The sequence below is a fragment of the Megalobrama amblycephala genome, linkage group LG19 (assembly GCF_018812025.1).
Source record: "Megalobrama amblycephala isolate DHTTF-2021 linkage group LG19, ASM1881202v1, whole genome shotgun sequence".
NCBI classification, from domain to species: domain Eukaryota; kingdom Metazoa; phylum Chordata; class Actinopteri; order Cypriniformes; family Xenocyprididae; genus Megalobrama; species Megalobrama amblycephala.
Window position 1 is genome coordinate 38,799,045 of NC_063062.1, and position 22,957 is coordinate 38,822,001.

At 37.1% G+C, this 22,957-nt stretch overlaps 1 protein-coding gene across 2 annotated transcripts; it reads left to right on the top strand.

Annotated features, from left to right (window-relative positions):
• Positions 1-621: 621 nt before the first annotated feature.
• On the top strand, positions 622-22,132 carry depdc7a (DEP domain containing 7, paralog a). 2 transcript variants are annotated; one of them, XM_048168999.1, is made up of 9 exons: positions 622-1,219; positions 7,375-7,807; positions 10,195-10,325; positions 10,532-10,724; positions 11,902-12,122; positions 17,203-17,345; positions 18,354-18,479; positions 21,099-21,177; positions 21,392-22,132. In XM_048168999.1, the coding sequence occupies exons 2-9, from the start codon at positions 7,383-7,385 to the stop codon at positions 21,604-21,606; spliced, it is 1,533 nt and encodes a 510-aa protein (XP_048024956.1). In that variant the 5' UTR covers positions 622-1,219; positions 7,375-7,382; the 3' UTR covers positions 21,607-22,132. The 2 variants fall into 2 exon arrangements, with proteins under 2 accessions (XP_048024956.1, XP_048024955.1); XM_048168998.1 differs by lacking the exon at positions 622-1,219 and adding an exon at positions 3,351-3,769.
• Positions 22,133-22,957: the final 825 nt, after the last annotated feature.

A 22,957-nucleotide genomic window follows, 5' to 3' on the forward strand; every position in this document is an offset into this window, starting at 1 on the left:
TGTCTGCCCTCTATCTATCTGTCTGTCTGTCCGTCCGTCCGCTATCTGTCTGTCTGTCTGTCTGTCTGTCCGTCCGTCCATCTGTCTGCCCTCTATCTATCTGTCTGTCTGTCCGTCCGTCCGCTATCTGTCTGTCTGTCTGTCTATCAATCTATCTGTCCGTCCGTCTGTCTGCCCTCTGTCTGTCTATCAATCTATCTGTCTGTCTGTCTGTCTGTCTGCCCTCTGTCTGTCTATGTATCTATATGTCTGTCTGTCTGTCTGCCCTCTGTCTGTCTATGTATCTATCTATCTGTCTGTCTGTCTAACCATTTTGTCTATCTATCTATCTATCTATCTATCTATCTATCTATCTATCTATCTATCTATCGTCTGTCTGTTGGTCTGTCTGTCAGTTTCTGTCACATTTAAACCTGTTAAATCCTTTTACCGCAGTCTGGAATGTCACAGTAATTAGAAAAAATAATATTATTTTAAAACTATTAATTTAATAACAGTATTACAGTAATGAAAATAGGATTTTTTTGCATTTCAATAATGAGAGTTGTGTGGAGGCATTAACTCATGAAAACAGCAACAACAAAAATGTCACAAAAAAACTTAACTGAGCCAATTGTCAGGAACATTTTCTTTTTAAATTTTTTTGATTTCAGGGGGAATGTGACCTGGACTGTTTTTCAAGAGATCTAAACATTCCAGAGGACATTCCATACCTGTGCTGTGATGCGTCAGACATGACCAGACCAATAAACCTGACAAAGAGTGTAACACCCTGGTCATCATTAACTACCCCTTTAACGTGCATGCCTTATCACACCCTCATGTGTTCCCATAAAGCCCAGGTGATAAACCACCCTACATACAGGGCTCAGATGGGCAGGTTATAGGAAGGGAAGGTGACTCTGGATTCTTGATAAGAAAACCGGAACAACAGCCAGGGACGGTGACCTTGCCAACAGGTTCTCCAGCATGATTGAACTCTGAGCTGTAGGATTGTGTTTAATAAGAGGAGTGAGAAAATGCTTTAGCCTGCGACACAGGTTTACACAACAACATCACTGCCCACGGGTAGGATGCAGAAGTGGCACAACCAGTTCAGATGACACACGTGTGTTTTTTGTGGTTGGAAGCGTCACTTGTTTTCTTTAAATAGACTTTTAATTTAACACATTTATGAGCTTAACTTTGGAAGCTTTTCATTGTTTTTTCTTCTGATGAGGTAAGTAAACTTTCCCAACCACCTTCTTACATTATTAGTATAGCTTTCAGGAGTATCTGAAATTAGGAAAACCATTTATTTGTGTATTTTAAAAGATTTTATGGGCCAGTTAATTACAAAAAATGAAGCTTAAATGAAGTATAATGATTCATGGAGATGTATGGAAGATTTATATTGTGGATGTTTGACTGGCATACAGTATGTGTTTGAATCAGAGTGGTTGGTTGTGTGTACTGGAATGCAAAAGCGTTATCCGTGGCCGAGAGGGACAGTAAAAGAGCTAATGACTTGGGAAAAAGGAGTGAATGAGACCCCCTGAAGAGTGTGAAAGCTAGCATTGAGAGGCAAATTTTGTCTTACAATCCTTTGGCCTGGAATCTGTGACAAAGTATCATGAGAAGGTGACCAAGGAAGAGCCTCAGAGCGGGACTTTGTAAATAGATCCCATCCCTCCCCCTGTCTAACCGGTTTCTTTACTAACACTGACACTTACTAATAATACAGTCCAGTCTGACTCTTCCTTTGATGCTGAGGACTAAAGTCAGGTTAAGATACCTGTCATTGTTGATGAGCGTTTGTAAAAACTCAGTACATCCTAATCTTTTGATCTGAATGATTTAACAAAATGACATCTTCTCATGGCATGTTTTATAACCTTTGTCTCTTGAATGCTCAACAACATCATACTGTTCTCAGATTGTTGCTTACTGAATTCTCGTTCGTGCTGGATTCAGCTCTGTTTGCATTATTCCAATCAGAGTTTCGTGAGTTGTCCCTCATAACTTCCATCTGAAGGATTTTATGTGGATGTCATGGGCAATGATTTACATGGCGGGTGAAGTATAGGACGAATGCAAAATGCATACACAATAACAGCTTGAACTGAGTTGACCTTGTTTTTCATAGTAAGCAGAGGTCGCTAAATGCACTGATGCATTAAATATGACTATCAAATTACAGATTTCTCAAACCATATTAGCTACAGTCTGTTGATATTTCCAAGTAACCTAAATCCTGGATAAATTCCTTGAACATGAAATGCTTGTTTGGTAGATTTCAGTGTTTTGAGTGAAGTTTTCTAAGAATTGAATGTCATTAAAACCATATGCCATGGTGTGAGAGCTTTGTTGTTATCAGAATTCCTTCTGTTCAACCAGTTGAGACTGAGAAGCCGAAACAAATAAAGATTTAATAAGGTCTTGATAAGCACCAACATTTATTCCAGTGAGATGACTCATATAGAATTTCAGAATTGACCTTTTGAGGTTGATAATCAAGGTTATGCCTACTTACAGACTATATGTTGATTTTTTTTTTTTTCTTCCAGGTCAGGCTGTTAATCATAATAATAATATGAGATCTCATTCAAACAAATTTGTGACAGTCATGCTTATTCCCATGTGAAAAAGTAATACACTAGCATACTTTTAGAGTACTTATTAAATAAATAATAGACTTTTAAAAGAATATACGGCAACGCTTTATTTTACAGCACCCTTGTTACACGTTACATGTACTTACTATAGTAATAACAGTAAATTGTGCATAATGCATGCAACTAATCCCAAACCAAACCCTATTTCTAAACCTAACCCTATACATGTTGTTAATCAATATTACTTAATGCTTAAATATATAATTACACCGTAACAATGGCACCTTAAAATAAAGGGTAACCGAACACACTATTACATGTAATGTTTTCGGACACATATTTGCCTGTAATTAAATGAAAATATAATATTGGCCTACTTTAAATTTATAAGCCTATTAAATGCAATTAGTTTAACTTGAGTGTTTTTTTGACTCGCTTACATCTTTACAAGTAATTTCAAAATTACTTCTAATGTCTTACTTTAATTCAGTGTGTACATTGTATTTAAATATTTTGTAATTACACTTGTAACTACACTGTAATGATGAAGTTGCAATTTAGTACATTTAAAATATATTAACTTTAAGTGAAATATCGAATGACACACTACAGTTCAACTTAAAATTATAAAAAGTAGCCTACTTCATATGTGCTTTAGTAGGCTTATGTTAGTCAACAAATTAAAATAGGCGTACCTGTACTTCTTTAAAGCACACTAAGTGCACATTCAATAAAATTAAGTAAACTTCTTTTTTACAAAGGTTTTCTACAGTACTAGGATAGTCTGAGGTGTTTTGGCGGGAACTATGGTTTCTATGATAGAATCTCTAAAAAATAAAAAACTGTAAAGAGCCGAAATAAGTTATTTTTGTCTTTATAACAGCATTATTTACATTAAGTGGTGCTTGTTTATCATTTGCAAGTTTCGGGGACTGCTATAGTGTAAATGAAATCATTATAATGCTAATGACCCGTCGACTGCCCTCATGACGTCATGACGAGGGTGTGAGAGAGCGCGCGGGCTGCCGCACTGTGTGTAGATGAGTTCAGAGCGCGCGAGTGGGAACATTATTTACAGCGCGAGACTAAAAGGATATGCTTTACATAAATACAACAACGACGCGAGACAACCAGCTTTAACCTGAACTACAGACATCACATGCACAGACCTCCAGGTAGGTTTCTGCGTCTACAACTGGCTGTTTTGATTTTATTTAAGTCATATTGTGGTTTGTGCCTTTTCAATTTGAATGCTGTGAATGATACGACTATTTAGTTTATTAATCAAACGTAAATAAAATAAAATGTAAATGCTAAAGTTAATATTAAAATAGTATGCATATGATTGCATTTTATGTCTGAATGCTTTTGTCTTTGCGTTTGAGATAATGGTTAAACTCACTTTCTGACTAAAGCTAAAGTGAATTTAGGCAGTTTAAATAGGTAGTCCTATAAATTTAATTAGGTTTAGCTGGCAAATGTTTTCATTTAAATAATTTGAATTTACTGTAGCCAGAGGGTAAACTCGTTTGACTTGCCTGTGCTTGACAGACTAAGTTAGAGCTCTTATACACTTAACACTAATTATTAGAGATTGTGTTTAAGCCAAGTTGTTTCCAGCCTGTTTTGTGACATAATAATAGTGTAGATGTGCCATCATTAGGTGTTCTTCTCCCTCTGGGATTATTTATCTGAGTGTTGTGCAAACACTGCCCATCACGAGAGGAGTGAAATCCCATCAGATGCCTTCTGTCCATGGGGACAAACACCATGGTGAATCCTCTACTGTCCCCTAATGCATGTTCTTCAGATCTCAGAGAAGCACTATGATACTGCTTATTCATGCAAACTAACAAATTAACAAAGAAGTATCATGACATGACCATGTTTGAGCATTGTAGACGTACCATGGTAATTCTCTGCTGTTCTTTGAAGTACTTTTGTGTAACACATGACATTGTGTTGAGAACCAACTTTCCATATTTAGCCTTACCATACCATTAATGTATCACCACCATAGTGTTTTTTTTTTTTTTTGTAAGGTTCAGTGACATTTATAAGGAATAAATAATTTCAAATGGTTCATTTAAGATTAAAATCTCAGCAAAGCAGTTGTTCAACTAGTGGCATGCAAATGAACTAAAGCCTGCATGTCGTGAACATAACAAGGAAGTTACCTTTTCAACAGGTTTATCAGATGGAGGGTTATGCGTTATTGATGCATCTGATGAGTTTAGTCAAATCTAGCTAGTTGGGGAGAAACTGATTTAGTTTTTTAGTTTTTGACTTGCTTGTCCAGATTTGTACATGTGCTTGTTAGGCATAAAAACTGTGGTGCTCACCCTTGTGAAAATGAAATGCACTTCATTGTATTGAATGTGCATTTGGTAGACTTCAAATCTTAAAAACTGTACTTGTAGATCATATAATATTAATGAAATAAAAGGCCACTTAAGAGAGTAGACTTTCATCACTATTTTTATTAACATACGCAATAACACTTTTAAAAAGTGCACTTATGTTAAAGTAGAAGTTTTACATTAAAGTACATTTTAAAACATGCTTTAATAATCTTTTGTCCTGCTTTCAAAAAGTACAACTATTTTGATGTGTATACTAAAGCACATGTAAAGTGTTTAAATAAATTGTAACTGTAGTGTGTTCAATATTACATTTAACATGACATACAAGTTTCAATAGAAATGACATTAAAGTCTATTTTAGTCTACCATAAATGCTTGTCAGTACTATTGGCAGTACACTTTCAGCATATTTCAAAGACAATAAAAGTAATTTTTAAATTATAAATAAAGATGTACTGCTTAAAGGATTAGTTCACTTTAAAATGAAATTTACCCCAAGATTTACTCACCCTAAATATCTAGATTTAGATATTTGTATCCACTCTCCGCCTTCCATATTCAACTTACGAAAAAAGCGTAACGTGATGTTGCATCAGTTACACTTTTTTTGTAAGTTGAAAAGGGAAGGTGTAGGACGTAGCGTAAGCGTTTTGAACTGCGAGAGGTGTTATAGCCTACTTCGTAAGTTGAATATGGAAGGTGGTCTGGCGGAAGCTAGATATTTTACTTCATGACATGTTAAATATGTATAGTTTCCTTACACAAACGCATAGAAGGCCTTTATTAACCCTCCAGAGCCGTGTGGAGTACGTTTATGATGGATGGATGCACTTTCTTGAGCTTCAAACTCGTTGGTCCCGTTCACTGCCGTTATAAAGCCTGAACGCGTCAGGATATTTATTAAAATAACTCTGGTTGTGTTCATCAGAAAGAAGAAAGTCATATACACCTAGGATGTCTTGGGGTCATTTTCATTTTAAAGTGAACTAATCCTTTAAGTGGGTCAAAAAGCACTCATATAAATACAATTTCATTAAATTGTAAAAAACATGCAGTTAAGTTTCAGAAAACAATGTTTTCTTGCATATTCTTTTATTGTTTCTGGGATGAGTACTCTTTTCAATAATATGCTAAAGTATGCCTCTTTTTCACAAGGGCAAACAATGACTATATTCACAAACTTCCCAGGAAAGCTCTTGAACTGCTGTTTCTAGAGAGAATCTTTTATATTGCAGCCAGCTGTTGTTCACTCGAGCCTTCAATGAAGACTAGGTGTGTGTGTGTGTGTGTGTGTGTGAGAGGGGAATCTCTATGTAATCACAACAGTCGCCCTGTAGGTTTCTAGCCACCCCTAGTAAATATCCTGATTCCTAATGGGTAATTTAGAGCTTCATCATTACCTCAGGGCTGCACATAAAATTCTGCAGCAAACACTTCTTGCGAGAAATGATCAACCTCCCCCGGTGTCATTTATAAGGCTTGTGAGGTATTGATCTTGGCAGCAGATGCTCTGTGTGTTGGAAGATGCATCTGTAAAAGCTTTCGCTTTAGTCCAGCATTACACCCGTGAGAGAAAAATATGAGAAACCTAATGTTCTGAAACTGTCACGTTGATTAAAATGATAAAGTGCTGAAATTAAAATATGGGTAAAATGAAACCTCTTGGTCCAGTTTCAAGTCTGAGGTGCTTCCTTTTGTAGACTTATTCTAGTATTAACAGACAGCGCCAAAGTGTGTGTGTAATTTATTGTTATAATTGATTTTAACCTGCATAAAACTCATCAATATTGGCATATAACGTCTAGTTTACGTCCACCGTGATACATGATGTGATATATGTAAAGAAACGTCCAATCAATCGAAAGCATTATGGGACCATTTTTAAGGATGACCAAGGATGATGACTGTAATGATAATCATTACTATAAAGTTTAATAATTATCCTAATTCAATGAGAATATAAGTCCACACCACAAATATAATGATAATGACAGAGGAACAATATAATTGGAATCACATTTTTACGATAAAAACAGTGACAGCCAATCAGAATCCATGCTTGAGCATTTAAAGAGACAGATAAAGAGAATGTTATCATGCATTAGTGTGGATGGGCCTTAAACCTATTGGATAGTTCAACCAAAAATGAAAATTCTGTCATCATTTAGTCAAGTTGTTCCAAACCTGTATGAGTTTCTTTCTTCTGTTGAACACAAAAAGAAGATATTTTGAAGAAAGTTGGTATCCAGACAATTGACGATAGCCATTTTTGGATGAACGATCCCTCTTAAATTTTCCAAAATGTGTGTCCTTTCAGTCAAAGCCTAGACGTATTTAATGTTTGGGAAATCAGAAACCCAGGAATGAAGGTTGAGATCATACTTCTGGCGTTTCTCATCCAGTCCATCTCTCAACAGACACAGGGATGGCTGGGAAGCCATTCCGAGCCACATACATCTGGACTAACATCATCAACAACCTTCAGACGCAGGTGGAGGTAAAGAGGAGACGCCACAATCTGAAAATCTACCATGACTGCTTTCTGGGGTCCGAGGCAGTGGACGTGGTTCTGGCTCACATCATTCAGAGCAAAGTCTGCGGGGATGCCGCAGTGCCTCGTTCCAAAGCGGTTCGCCTCTGTCAGGCCCTCATGGAGGCCAGGGTCTTTGAGGCGGTGGACACTAAGGTGTTTGGGAAAGAAAAGAGGCAAGCGAAGTTTGAGGACAGCAGCTGTAGTCTGTACAGGTTTCTAAACAGGCCGACTCCCAGCACATCGAGCTCAGAGACCATTGAGAGTGGATACAACTCTCTCAGCAACCAGAGGAACACTTACAGCCCACCATACGAAAGGTAGGTATCTCACAACACTGCTTTCCCTGGTCATATCACCTTCTCTCGGTGTAATTAGTAGAATTATATAAATATATCTGCATTAGTGAATAAACTTGTAGACTTGTGCTTCTGTTCTGAAAATTCTGTCATCATTTACTCACCCTAATGTTGTTCCAAACTTGTATGAGTTTCTTTTCTTCTGTGGTCCTTTAAAGTCAATGGTAACCAAAACTGTTTGGTTACCATCATTCTTTAAAATATTTTCTTTTTATGTTCCGCAGAAGAAAGAAAGTCGTACAGGTTTGGAATGACATGATGACAAAAAATGATGACAACATTTTCATTTTGGGGTGATTTGTACCTTTAATGCTTGCTCACCCAAAAATTTAAATTCTGTCATTAATTACTCACCCTCATGTTGTTCCAAACCCGTAAGACTTTCGTTCATCTTCAGAACACAAATTAGGATTTTTTTGATGAAATCTGAGAGCTGTCTGTCCCTCCATTGACAACCTAGGCAACTACCACTCTCAATCCCCAGAAAGGTAGTGAAGACATCATTAAAGTACTCCATGTGACTCCAATGATTTAACCTCAATTCAAAAAAACAAAACAAAACATAATTTACCACTTTATTTACAAAATATTCATCTCCAATGCATGTTCACGTAACAATGTCAATCAACACAACACGCATGCGTCGCAGTGCTCTCTTAAATGCGCTTTTGAGATTAATATTTTGTAAATAAAGTGGTAAATTATGTTTTTTTGCACAAATCACTCGTGTCACTTCAGAAAATTGAGGTTAAACCACTGGAGTCACATGGAGTATTTTATGATGTCTTTACTACCTTTATAGGGATTGAGAGTGGTAGTTGCCTAGGTTGTCAATGGAGGGACAGAAAGCTCTCAGATTTCATCAAAAACATCTTAATTTGTGTTCTGAAGATGAACGAAGGTCCTACGGGTTTGGAACAACATGAGAGTGAGTAATTAATGACAGAATTTTCATTTTTGGGTGAACTAACCCTTTAAATACTGTGGCCACAAAAGAAAGACAATTCTGTCATCATTCATTCACCCTCAGCCCATTGCTGTAGGACTTTATTTTTTTGAAACACAAAAGGGGAAATTTTGAAGACTGTGCCGTTTTTTTCCCATGCATTTGCAAGGAATGGGGAATGAGGTTTACAAGCTTCTAAAAGGAGGCAAAAACACCAAAAAAGTATCATAAAAGTGGTCTCTATACAAGTGTTTTAAATTATAAGAATATCTTCCCCTCCGATGACCTCTTCACCTCAGAATCTTAATGACCAAGTCAGATTTGTGAATGAATCATTCATACTGGCTTTGTGAACTGGATCAACTGAATTCTGGATGACCGAAAAGATTAGACTAAGATTGATTGTGCATCACTACTTCTCCTAATGAACGTGACAAATTAAAAAATTTCAATGAATAAAGACATGACTTCAGAACACTTGGATTATAATGCACAAATCACATCATGAAATCATAACCAATTTTATGATACTTTTATGCTGCTTTTGCATGCTTTTTGAAGCTTGAAAGCATCAATTCCCAATAATTTTAATTTCACTGCATTGAAAAAAAACTTTATATAAATTTTTTTCTTTATTTTTTCTGTCATACTGCGACATGTGAAATATGTGATGTATGGAAAACAGCAGAAAAGTGCATCTTCTTTCCACTTACAGCACTGCAGAACCTTGCAAAACAAGTTAATCATTTACTTGACTTTAGTTTTGTTTCTTTATTCACAGGGAAGCATAGAGCTATTTCCCTGAATTGTTTTTTCCTTTGAGATGACATTTTAAATTCTTCAAATCCACTGAGGTTGCTATTAAAAGCCAGTTCTCTAGAAATATGAAATGTTTGAAATGTCAGCATCCCAGTGAATCATGGATTACAGCTCATATATAGGCTGTGTCTGAAATCACATACTCTCTTGAGTAGGTACTTATTTTGAAAAAGTACTACTCAAGAGTGCTAAAAAACTATGTGTAGTATGGAGATAATCAGGACATACTACATTCATAATGTTGTCATAATCATGTGACCTACCAATGTCAGTTGCATTGCTTCACTGCCATTCACAAATCTTCTTCCGTGGCCTCATGGGATAGTAAAGTGTTCACACTTCAGAATCTCGCTGGAAGTAGAAGGTCATCCAGGTACTTTTTGCCGACTCTTTTATTAGTACTGTGAATTCAGACATCTTTTGTCACGTACAGTTTTCCGCCTACTATATAGTAGGGAAGTATGTGATTTTGGATGCAGCCTTGGTGATTCCTACAAGAATGCATGAAACTTGTTCAGTTTAGTTCTTCATAGACAATTTCAGACTTATGATATAAATATTATTTCCTGTTTATTTTCTTCAGGAAAGAGGATTCTGTGAATTCAAACAACTCGCCTGTCAAAACGGATAAATCTCTGGAGGATGTTTTAGGAAATCTGAACATGAACACAACCATCACACCACAGATGATGAATCTGGGCTTATCACAGGAGTGTAGGTTTTTATTGGAAATAAATATCTAATGTCATGAAACACAGTTTGACATGTTTGTGTAAACACCTCAAATCACTATATACATATTATATCAGTGATTTTTAACATTCTATTATTTAATATTGCTAAAAGACATGATTGCAAGAATACATTGGATGTTTTATTAAAGTATTAAATCTTACGTGTGTCGTGACTGTCTCTGTCAGTGATGGATGAGGTGTGGCGGCAGCAGACGGTACTAAGGCTCCTGCAGTTGATTGAACTGCCGCTTCTGGAGAGCCTGTTGGAGGGCCAAGAGAGCCCTCGTCCGCCCCTCCACAGCATGGACAGCGACCCAGACCTGCTCTACACCAGCAGCTACCTGGACCGTGAGATCCTGAAGGCCTTCAGCGAAGCTCAGTATGCTGATTATTTCCATCTCTTTTTGTTTCTCTCTCCCTCCTTAGTCTTCTGGGGCGTTTTAGTGTTGCAATAAATGACAAAACTAGAATTTACGTTTTATGAAGTCCACACTTCACAATGCAAAAGTGTTGAAGCAGAATATATATATATATATATATATATGTCCTGTTGAAGCAGAATATACCCTCAGTGATGAATCAGACATGTTTAGTAGACTCAGGAGGATATAGAAAGTATTTAAATCTATATAATTAAAGCTACACTTTGAAACGTGTGGCCCTCTAGCGGTTAAACAATAAAACTACATGCGTCTTGCGGAAGAGCATTGTCATGGTTGTGCTTCGGCTCTGCTCCTCTGCGCGGATGAAATGTGGTTCAAGGCACAGGTGCTAACGTACATAAAGTATATGTTATCAGAGCGGAAGGACCAATAAATAACGGATTATTTTATGTAAGTTTGCCTTTACGTTAACCACAGCCAGTGTAGTGACAAACCGGGTCTCCTTTAGGACCCCAAGCAATCCCATTGGTTCAAATGGCTTTTAATAGGCACTCTTTTTAGTGCCTGATTACAATTCCTACAAAATCATGTTATGATAAATGCTGTTTCAACTACGTAATATGTCTGTATTAGTTTGCTTATGTACTAGCATAGCAAACAGATACCCGATTAGCCTGATAGCTTAGTTTATGCACACATTTGCACTTACCTTACGTATATTCTCAAACATCTTTAATGTAATGATGTTAAATTAAGGGATAAATGTCCAAATATTTCAGTTATAAATAAAACAAATTAATGATGTTCAATGAATAGGCTATTATAATTATTATGTATTAATTAACAGTTAATCAAGCTTAAGAAATTACGTTCAATTGGTTTTAGTATGCACTAATTTGTTTTCTTGTGCATTATATATTAAGCTATATGCGTATTTTAAATTAATATAATTTGTATGTACTTAGGATAATAATTAACTGACAGTTTGTGGAGAAACGATTTCGAGGGAGTCAGGTATCCACAAATCTTAAAAAACTAAATACTTAATACTATATCTTCATATTTATTCTGTCTTTGCCTTTAAAGTGTTGTTCATGTTAGGCTGGCAAATTGGATTTGTGTACTGTATCTGATCTTGCCATCATTTTCTTTCCATCTTTATCTCTTTAACAGGGCAGATAGCTGGTTGTCAGCAGCTGTGGACTGTCTGGAGTTTCTTCCGGATCAGTTGGTGGTGGATGTGAGCCGAGGGCTGGCCAAGTGTGCAGAGGAGACGTCCCAGTACAAGAAGCTCCTCTACGGAGTCCTTGTTCAGCACTACGGCCAGTCTGAATACCCACCGCTGCTCAGCAACCACGTCTTTGACATCCACTCAGGTGTCTCTGAGCTGCTTGGTAAGACATCAGTCCAGAATATGTTGGCTTGACTTATATTAAATGAAATGTGGCTTATTAGTGGCCCTTGTAAAAAAGAAGTACACTTTAACATACTTTTAAAAAGAGTACTTATGCAAATAATATACTTAATGTAATGTTTTTGCATGTTAATTGCAATGAAATGCAAATGTAGTTATGCAGTTAGTTGAACTTAAGAGTGCTTTTTGGACCTAATTAAAGGTGAAATATGTAAGAATTTTGCAGTAAAATATCCAAAAACCACTAGGCCAGTGTTATATATTTTGTTCTCTTGAGTACTTACAGTATCCCAAATGTTTTCAACTATTTGTAAATCGTGAGAAAATTGCAATTTTAACCAAGGCTCCGGGACGTGTGAGGAGTCGCCTGTCAATTGCGTCATACCCGCGTTACCCTCGGTTTCCGGTTTTATTTTGTAGAAACCAGCGAAACACCAAAGACACTTTAATATTTACATGTTTTAATAGACAAGGGAATAAGTGTTTTGATATATTTATAGACAGAAAAATAATTATTGTTATATAGCTCAACACGTTTAGTCTTGTTGTTTAAATCACCATGCTTTACCATGCCTCAGAGAAAAACACTATTTTGTGAAGTAGCTAAAATAGCATAATCAGAAGCTGCTTTATTTTTAGTAACAGTAATACAGCATTTTCTTCATCATACGTTTGAAAATTAATTGCATGCCATTTATCAACACAAGACATCTAGCATTTAATATGATATTGTAAAATCGATCTGCAGTGTGTAACAGTGTCTCAGAGCAGCCGCCGAGTGAACGCACAGAGTAAAGTTATAACATCACTTTCAACACACTCAAATGTATCTAATATGATAAACAGAGCTGTGTTACCTCATACTCATGACTGGAAAAGCAGAAGCAGCACCGGCGACTGTGTCATAATAAAAGTTCCGCTGCTCGTGAGGCGTGTGTTGCGCAATCGCTCCAGCTCCTCGTTCAGCTCCCACAACACTCGGTCTTGCTCTGCTTCATACTACAGTAACGTTAATAATCACATCCATGAACATGATTTCTGCCCGAGTCCTATCTCAATTCTTTTGCACCGGCCGTTGAGTTGAAGAACACATGTCCCAAGATTCTACGCTCAAACTTGGCGTCATCAAGCTACACCTTTGTTTTGAACAGGCCTCTAGCGACCTCTAGTGGACAGAAAATATTACATATTGCACCTTTAAGTACATCTTTATATGTCATTTCATAATTCTATCATCTTTGAAATATGGTTAAAGTGTACTGACAAGCATTTATGTAGACTAAAATATACTTTAATGTAATTTCTATTAACTTGAAATATATTTGTAATTACACATTTGTGTTAATGAAGTTGCAATTTAGTACATTTAAAATATTTAAATGTAATACTGAATAACATTACAGTAAAAATTTGTCATCAAAGTAAGTGTACTTCTTTAAATTGTGACAAATTATCATGACTATTAAAACAATGTACTTTCAAGTAAAACATTTAATTTGACATTGTTCACTTTGTAAAAGGTTACTTAAGTTTAACAAACAGTCATGAAAACTCTGTCATCATTTACTCACCCTCATGTCAGTCCACACCTCTATGAAATACTATGGAAGCCAGTGGTGTTACGTAACGTGGTTCTTAGAAATGCACATGACGAGGAAGAATTCTAGAAGGCAGACTTTAATCATCAAACACTCAGGAACAAGGAAGAACACAGGAGAAAACCACGTAACAATCAACGGGTGTGTCTCAATCAGCACCCTAGTTCAGTAGTCAGGGCAGTCAGGGAGTCAGCCATTTTAAAGGTGCTCTAAGTGATGTCACGCGTTTTTAGGCCAAAACATTTGTCACATACAGCAAACATCTCCTCACTATCCGCTAGCTGCCTGTCTCCTGAACACACTGTAAAAAAAATGCAGTCTCTGTAGTCGCCACAAGCTCCGAAAACGGCAATAAAAACAAACTGGTGCAGCCTGGACCATAAAACATAATAAACATACTCCAGCCAATAACCGACAAGAATGATTTTAAATGCGCGTTCATGACTGTTTCAGGAAGCACGGAGGGGAGGGTGAGGAGGAGGAGGAGGGAGGGTCTATCTAGCCTCTGTTTTGTTTGACAACACTTCGAACGTCAACAGGAAGTTACTCCACACAGGATCACTTAGAGCACCTTTAAGGGCTGTCTCAATTGCGAATCCTTCCAGGGCACTGAATCTTTCGCTCCCTTAAAAGTCCCACAATGCACCGTGAAAACCAGGGAGCATCGATGCTCACTATGCTCTCTTAACGGAAGATCTGAAGTGCGAAACTCAAATCACATGAGCCAACTCACTACACATAACGACGCACAATAGTTGTGTTTTAAAATACAAACCATTATGTTAATATATTTCAGCATAAAAGTACATCGCTAGACAGGTAATGAACATAATCTAGCTAACATTTATAATTTATTTTCAGCTGAAATGTTGCATGTATATGTAACAAGCAAAGAATTTATCATAATGTACTTTAAATAACATTACAAGTAATGTCAGAATGATATCAGCTCTGCTTTTGTTCATAAACACCAGTAGTGATGTTGTACAATGAGGACGTTGTCACGTCCCTGGAAATAGAGTCATAAGTGTCCCAATGTGTAGTGAGCCAGGGTCCTTTACTGTCCTTACCAGTGCCCGAAGTCGTGCACATGATATACTGATTCACGAGCTCGGGAGCTGATTGAGACACACCCTCAGACAAGAGCTGAACAGAGAAACACAGTGAAAGCAAACAAACTTTAAACATGAACAAACTAAACCAAACATGTAACAAGTGGAGCCCATCAACTGTTTGGTTACTGACATTCTTCAAACTATCTTCTTTTGTGTTCAGCAGAAGAAAGAAATTCAAACAGGTTTGGAAGAAATTGAGGTTAAGTAAATGACAGAATTTTCACTTTTGGGTGAACTATCCTTTTAAGTGGCATTTTATTTTATTAATAGTATCTTAAAGCTGCAGTCCGCAACTTTTTTTGGTTAAAAATTATCCAAAATCAATTTTTGAGCAAGTACATAACCAGCCAGTGTTCAAAACGATCTCATTATCTTAGCTCGATTCACAACGGTAAGCTTGTAATAATGTTTTATAATAAGAGCGGCATGGTGGATTTCCACGGGAAATTTGAGCATGCAGCAGTTCATCTGTGGGTCATTACGTCACGTCCGTAAACAGAAAGGAAGGAGTCCCGTCCAGGCTAGTCAGTTTTATCACGTGAGGATGCTGGTAGCGGATCATTTATAGCCTTTTCTCACAGCTGCTGAAATAATTATACTTATCATTTTGATGGCGGATTGTAATCCAGAAAGGTCCAAATAACAATCATCAGTGACAACTGGAGATTCACTCATAGTCAAAAAGCAAAAGACTTTGGACTGTGGAGTGACTACAGAAATTGAAATCTACAGGTAACGCTAATATACACTAAATACACAGTCACGCAATGCTGATGTTGTTAACATTAACAATTTGAGAGCAAAGTATAACAGTAATAATAATTTGCACGGTTTGGCATGATCTGAGCTAAGCGATCTTTAGATTTAAAGGTGGTAAAGAGGATGTTTTGTTTTATACATTTTTGCAATATTACTTGAAACTGTCTTTACTAAGTGATAAAAGACTATTTATTAGGTGCACTGAAAGGAATATTATTAATATACATCATCTGTGCACGAGGTAGGGCCTTAAAAACATCAGCCAATCATTTACGCGATCATCGCGTAAACGATTGGCCCTCTGGCTTGTCAATCACTGCCATGACGTTCCTTGTGAGAGAGGCGCGGCTGCGCGCTCTAGTAACTTTCATACGCCGCATGCAATGTTTTTGTCAGGAGACAGGAGTAACAACTGCAGATTATGAGGTGAGTCCGACATAATGAATCCACTAAGTGTGTGCGTGGCTTAACGATTGTAAGGCCGATTATGAATGTAAATTGATACTTATGACTGATCGCGCTCAAACGCGTCCAGTCAGAGCCAGTTGCGTTCAGTCTGCGATTACAGTCGGTGTTCAAATTCCATGTGAAAGTATATAAATCTGCTTCAGGAGCAGGAAACTACCGCTGTATGTTGAGCACAGTCAGAATGTTTTAGCTAGTCATAAAATGTGTATCATTTCAAACGCTCATTTCAAAAACTCAGTCGACGAAAACATCCTCTATACCACCTTTAAACATCATTGGCAGCGTGATTTATTGTAGGCCTAATACTTTTTTCCTCAGTTGGTCAGAAGAAAAGTGGCAAAAATGTTACTTACTTGTTTATATTATATTTTCCAGTGAAAATTCTTATATTGGTGTCACGGATGGCACAGAGACAAGAAGGTTAGATCCAAATGCAGTTTTAATCTGGTAATCCAGAAATGTAATCAGACAGGCAAGGGTCAAAATCCACAGAACAGTCCATACAAAAAAAGAAAACACAAACGGAAGCCAGTGACCATCAACGAAACCACGATAACAAAAGCAGAAACAAACCAGGTATAAATAGACAGACACTAATGAACAAACACAAAACAGCTGAGTGCAATGACGGGAAAATGAGTCCAGGAAGTGAGTTATGGGAAATGAAGTCCAAGTGTGGTGAGAAACTAGTCCGGGGTGGAGTGGCCTCTGGTGGCTAAATAGGGCACTTCAACTGGTGATCATGACAATTGGTCAAACTTTCAAGATGTAGAATCTATGATTCTGAAGTTCAGCATCCACACCGGTGCGGTGACTGACAGCAAGCATTAGATTCATCCGCGCTGACGAACGCACGTACAGATAACTGTTCCGCATATGACTGCAATTGCAGGTTTCAAACAAGAGATGGCGACAAAGAGGAAAAATTGCGGACTGCAGCTTTAAATTACAGTTTTTTAAAATATATACTTTTAAGATTTGAAGTATACTACAAGTACACATTAAATACAATTGAGCACACTTCTCTTTCAAATGGAAGGCCACTGGAATGTTGTTTAAAATCTGTTACTCGTCACTTTATTATTGCACTGCTATATTATATTATTGTGTTTGTGTGCAGTGAATGGGAAGCAGGAGCAGGCGCTGGAGTCTCTTCAGTTGTGTCTGAAACTGCAGGATTCGCGCAGTAGAGAGGAGCTCCGCAGGTTACTGCGCTTTATGGCCCTCGCCGCCGGCCCTCAGGAGATCAAACTACACAAAGAGGTACGAATAATCAGGAGACCGAGAATTAAAGTTTGACTCTGACTGTGTTAGTGGTGGGCGATATACCAGCAGACACGATTAACCGGTAGAAATTTGACAACCGGCAGAGATTTTGGACTATCATCTCTATCGCAGCTACTCTCACGTGATATCACGTCATGTTTACATGCGTTTTTAAGCATTGTGGTTTAAAAACAAGTGATTTTAAAGCGTTGAAGCGCAATAAGCAGCGAAAAAGAACTCATCTCGCTATATGCGCTGTGACCGCTGACTGAGAGACGCGCGCACGTTGTCGCTGCTCATAGTGCACGAGTACTGAACTGAGTTCTTTTTGCTGCATAATTGGGCTTCAACGGTTAAATACACATATTTGCGCTCATCTTTGCAAGTATCCTTGTAAACACAGCCATTTATGTCTTAGATGAACATAAACAGTTGAGAAAGAAAACGCATGTGTAACAGTACATTAGATCCGTGCATTTGATCTTAAAGTGACGGCAGCCTAATATACCTTCTGTCGTCTGTGTTAACAAAACAACAAAAGAGAGAAAATCTCTCACTGCTCTTGACTGAATCACTTTTGTATTTCTTATTTCTAGTGATTGAAGTTTTTCAGGTAGGACTATTTCATTTGTGTCTTTGTTCTATTGTTTGTAATTAGTTTCTTTGTTCTTTGTCAAGATTTTGGTCATATCACCCACCCCTAGACTGTGTTTTATGCTTATGTAACTCAATTATGTATTAAAAAAAATGTGGAAAAAATGCCCTTACTGGAATTGATGTCGATCGTCCAGCATGCTTGCTGCTAAATTAGAGCAGTGCACAGTATGGCAGTGTTGACATCACACAAAAGTGTCATTGTTAAAAACATGGAAACTAAAGTGATTTGCAGTTGCCATGCTAGTGAAAAGACACTGAATTCCCTTTTCTATTTTTTACACCTACATGAATACCATTCCTACATCTGTACAGACAATTGACAAGCTGTTTGTTTGTTTTGTTCTGTAGATAGAGAACAGAATGGCAGTAAAGAGGGCGTTCTCCAATGCCATTGTGTATGGAACTAAACTAGCCAAGGGGAAGGTTGATCTTCTGGTACTTTTCATGATGGACAACCACCACGACCTCTTCAAGGTGAGTCAGCAGCTCAGACTGACCTCTAAAACCCAAAACTATCTATTTGCACAGTGGTTAAAAGGTTAGTGCACCAAAAAATTCTGTCATTAATTACTCACCCTCATGTTGTTCCAAACCAGTAAGACCTTCGTTCATCTACAGAACACAAATTAAGATATTTTTGATGAAATCCAAGAGATATCTGACTCCTCCATAGACAGCAAGGTCCAGAAAAGGTACTATAGTAAAGACATAAGTTGACGTGACTGCAGTGGTTCAGTGGTTATAAAGCGACGAGAATACTTTTTGTGTGCAAAAGCAAAAACAACGACTTTATTCAACAATATCTTCTCTTCTGTGTCATTCTCGTACGCTGTTTACGTTCAACGCTTCCAGGTCCTACGTCAGAACGCTGACTCATTATTGGCCGGCTCCTGCGTCAGCATCACACGCATGCGTCGTGCTGCTCACATGACCGACGTCGGCCAATACTGAGCCGGTGTTCCGACAGAACCTGGAACCTCTGAGCGTAAGCAGCGTATGTTTTTGCGCACAAAAAGTAGTTTCATCGCTTCATAAAATTATGGTTGAACCACTGTAGTCACGTTGACTATTTTAACAATTTAGTACCTTTTTGGACCTTGCTGTCTATAGATGAGTCATATGCCTTTCGCATTTCATCAAAAATATCTTAATTTGTGTTCCAAAGGTTACGGGTTTGGAATGACATGAGGGTGAGTAATTAATGACAGAAATTTAATTTTTGTGTAAACTAACCCTTTAACTAAATACAACTAGTCATATATGGTATAATATATATATACACTAGTTTAGTGTAAGCGATTTATTGAAAGATTTCTATTTCAAATAAATGTTAATATGCTAATGCTAATAACTCTATTCATCGAAGGGAAAAATGTATTATATGGAGTCAAATTAATGCCTTAAAGTTTTGCACAAAAATAAAGTTTTGCAAAACAAAAAAAAGAATTGAGCAATAAAAAAATGTTTTGCAAAGAAAAATAAAGAATTGCAAAGGAAAAATAAAGTATTGAGCGGAAAAAAAAAATAAGTTTTGCAAACAAAAATAAATTTCAAAATAAAATAATGTAGTGCAAAAATAAAAATATAATCAATTACAAAAATCAATGACAGCTGTAATCCTATTTTATCTTTGCCACATATTTTTCATGCTCAAACCTACTAAATTATTTGCAACGCTCATTTTATTCTGCGTTTCAGTCAAGCGTGCGCTCACGATACCGGTTTTCCTTTGCGCTGCACTTTTCTGTGCGGTTCTCTTTATGGCACTGGTTTGACGTGGGGGTGGAGTCAAGAAATGGGGGCACGCCCCCGCGAAATGCATTGGAGGGGAACGTAATCGGCGACAGGTGAAATATTTCTTTGACATGGTTAAAAATAATGAATGGTTTGTTTTTGTTGGTTTGTTTAGCATATGTTGTCGCCGATTTCGACCCCCTCCAATGCATTTCTTATAGTAATCTGACCCGTTGCGCTCTGTTTCACTGCCTGTATCCACTTTTGTGTCCTTAAACATTCGTTTTTTGGGGTCGACAGCTTATAAAAACTTATTTCTGGGTTTTTTAGCTTGTTAGCTGTACACCTTGTCACACAGCAGCTTTAGGCATTGTTCTGTTTTTTGTAATGAGTCAGAAAAGACAAGAAGGCAGCCTCACGCAATACAGTCAATGGAGACGGTTGGATTGTTTTTCCCCCGGTGGGCGTGGTTTTCAGATTATAATAAATGTGCTCTGTCTCTATGCTTGATCTGTTCTGTTCCGATCTGCGTCTCCTGTCGATGACGTGTATTACGGGGGCGTGCCCCCGTTTCTTGACTCCACCCCCACGTCAAACCAGTGCCATAAAGAGAACCGCACAGAAAAGTGCAGCGCAAAGGAAAACCGGTATCGTGAGCGCATGCTTGACTGAAACGCAAAATAAAATGAGCGTTGCAAATAATTTAGTAGGTTTGAGCATGAAAAATATGTGGCAAAGATAAAATAGGATTACAGCTGTCATTGATTTTTGTAATTGATTATATTTTTATTTTTGCACTACGTTATTTTATTTTGCAATTTATTACTTTTGTTTGCAGAACTTCTGCTCAATACTTTATTTTTCCTTTGCAATTCTTTATTTTTGTTTGCAAAACATTTTTTTATTGCGCAATTCTTTTTTTTGTTTTGCAAAACTTTATTTTTGTGCAAAACTTTAAGGCATTAATTTGACTCCATAGTATTACGGTTTCTGCAAAAATATGAATCAGCACAACTGTTTTCAACACTGATGATAAGAAATGTTTCATTAGCAGCAAATCAGCATATGAGAATGATTTCTTCAGTGACACTGAAGACTGGAGTAATGATGCTGAAAATTCAGCTTTGCATTACATTTTAAAATATATTCAAATAGAAAACAGTTATTTTAAATTGTAATAATATTTCACAATATTACTGATTTTACTGTATTTTTGATCAAATAAATGCAGCCTTGGTGAGCAGAAGAGACTTTTAACACACAAAAAAAAAAAAATCTTGTGTTTCTGTGCCTGAAGTAAACTGACAGCACGGACCCTAAAATGTTTGTAATAATAATCTGATTGTCTTTTTGTCCTAGATTCCCGTCACATTGCACAACCTTGTAAGTGATAAATTGGCCAGTATCATCAAAGGATCAGATCCTGATCTCATCACAGGTAAAACTAAAAAGGATATGTTGAAAAAAGTATTTACGTTACGTTTTCCATGCTGGTTATTTTTATGAAACGACCTCATTTACCTGGTAATCAAGGTAATAACAATAACCAGAAATCTTAGTAATGTTTTCCAGCTGTATTTGTAAGTAAAACACTGCTAATGCGTGATCCTTTATTTGCTAAGAGAATACATTTCAAATCTTCCCTCTTGTAGGAACAACATACTGTCGCCGTCTCACCAGAAAAGATTACATGGAAACAGTTCAGAAAACTACCAGAGAGGAGCTTTGGACATTACTAAAAACTATTCACGAGAACACTAAACTCTCTTTGAAGGAGAAGCGCCGTCTGCTCGGACAGTTCTACAGAGGCCATCCTGAAATATTTGTGCAATATTTTGGCAACAGAATATCCAATGTTTATATTTAATAGGATCTTTAATTGATATTCCAAATGTTGTATAATATGTAAAGAGTATTTTGTATGTTGTAAATATGTATATATTATAGACAAAACTGAATACTACTACTTTTATGTCTGGATTGATGAGAGAATGACATTTGTTGGACAATCACATCAAAATTATTACTTTATATTATCACTTATTATCCTAAAACTACCTGTCATCAGACCACAACTTAAACTTCCTACAAATCAGACAAAGTAAAATGTTTTTAATAGAAAAAAATAGGCTGTCCTATCTTTTTGTCAACACTGTTAAGATATGAAAACGAAATCAGGCAAAATCAAAGACAGCCTTTATCCTGAAGGTCCTCTTTCTGTATTTCACCTGCTCTGAGTTCATCGAGGTCACAGGCTCTGGTGAGATTTACCATTTCTAAAATAATTAAAAAAAATTGAGCTTATATTTTCATAACCATGATATGCTGACTCTGTCATACGTATTGTTTAGAAATTGTTTGACATTTCTATTTAAAGTTGCCATGAAACGGAAGTTGTGATAGTCTTTTATTCCCTATTTGTGACATATATCAGAGTGAAACGGCTTCTCAAACAAGAAACAATGTAGGGCGGGGCTTGATTTTGTCCATGGGGAATTGATTGGCTGGTTTTGGTTTGCTATTGGTCAATCTCATGTGTCTTGACAGTGACCCTCACGCCAGTAAACGCGTCATCAGAAAACAGGAAGGGGAATTTAAGATTACGAGGCACTCTCATTTTAATATTTTAACCTAAACTGTGAAATATAAACCTTGAAATACCTACTTCATGAATCCTCAGGGCAGATGAGGTCAGACGCCCTGTTACAGATGAACGTTTTGTGTTCAGAATCGGCACTAAAAGGAACAATGCATCTGTCTGCGCCCTGCTGCAAATTAGGCCTAGCATCAACAAGATCGGGTTTAAAAACATACTGCGATTCTTCCTGCGTGTGATACTGTAACTCTCTGCGTCTAACAAGCACCGGCTGCTCGGTTGTGAAACAAAGGACATGGTGGCATGACAATTCTGAAACAACAGCATCAACCATCATGAGCTGCTAATGGTTAAACATCAGACTAATGATGGTGGATTATAAGAGACAAAAGCACAAAACAACACATCTGCATGTGCTCAGAATATAAAGGCAGGAAATAGGTGGGTTAGTAATTACACACAGATGTTGAAGTCTATTGTGAGGGGAACATCCAAGTGCATGTTGTCAGTTTCTGTCTTGAGACTGTATTAGACATTTCAGGGCACGATAATTACAGCCTTTTACTTTGAGTCTGTTAAAAGATTATTTGAACTTGTGAGAAAAAGTGTTTCAATCATATTT

What these genes read in the sequence shown, in the direction of transcription:
- depdc7a (XM_048168998.1), top strand. An exon ending in TACAGCCCACCATACGAAAG is followed by an intron (nt 7,808 to 10,194) that starts GTAGGTATCTCA and finishes TATTTTCTTCAG; the next exon opens with GAAAGAGGATTCTGTGAATT. An exon ending in AAGGCCTTCAGCGAAGCTCA is followed by an intron (nt 10,725 to 11,901) that starts GTATGCTGATTA and finishes TCTCTTTAACAG; the next exon opens with GGCAGATAGCTGGTTGTCAG.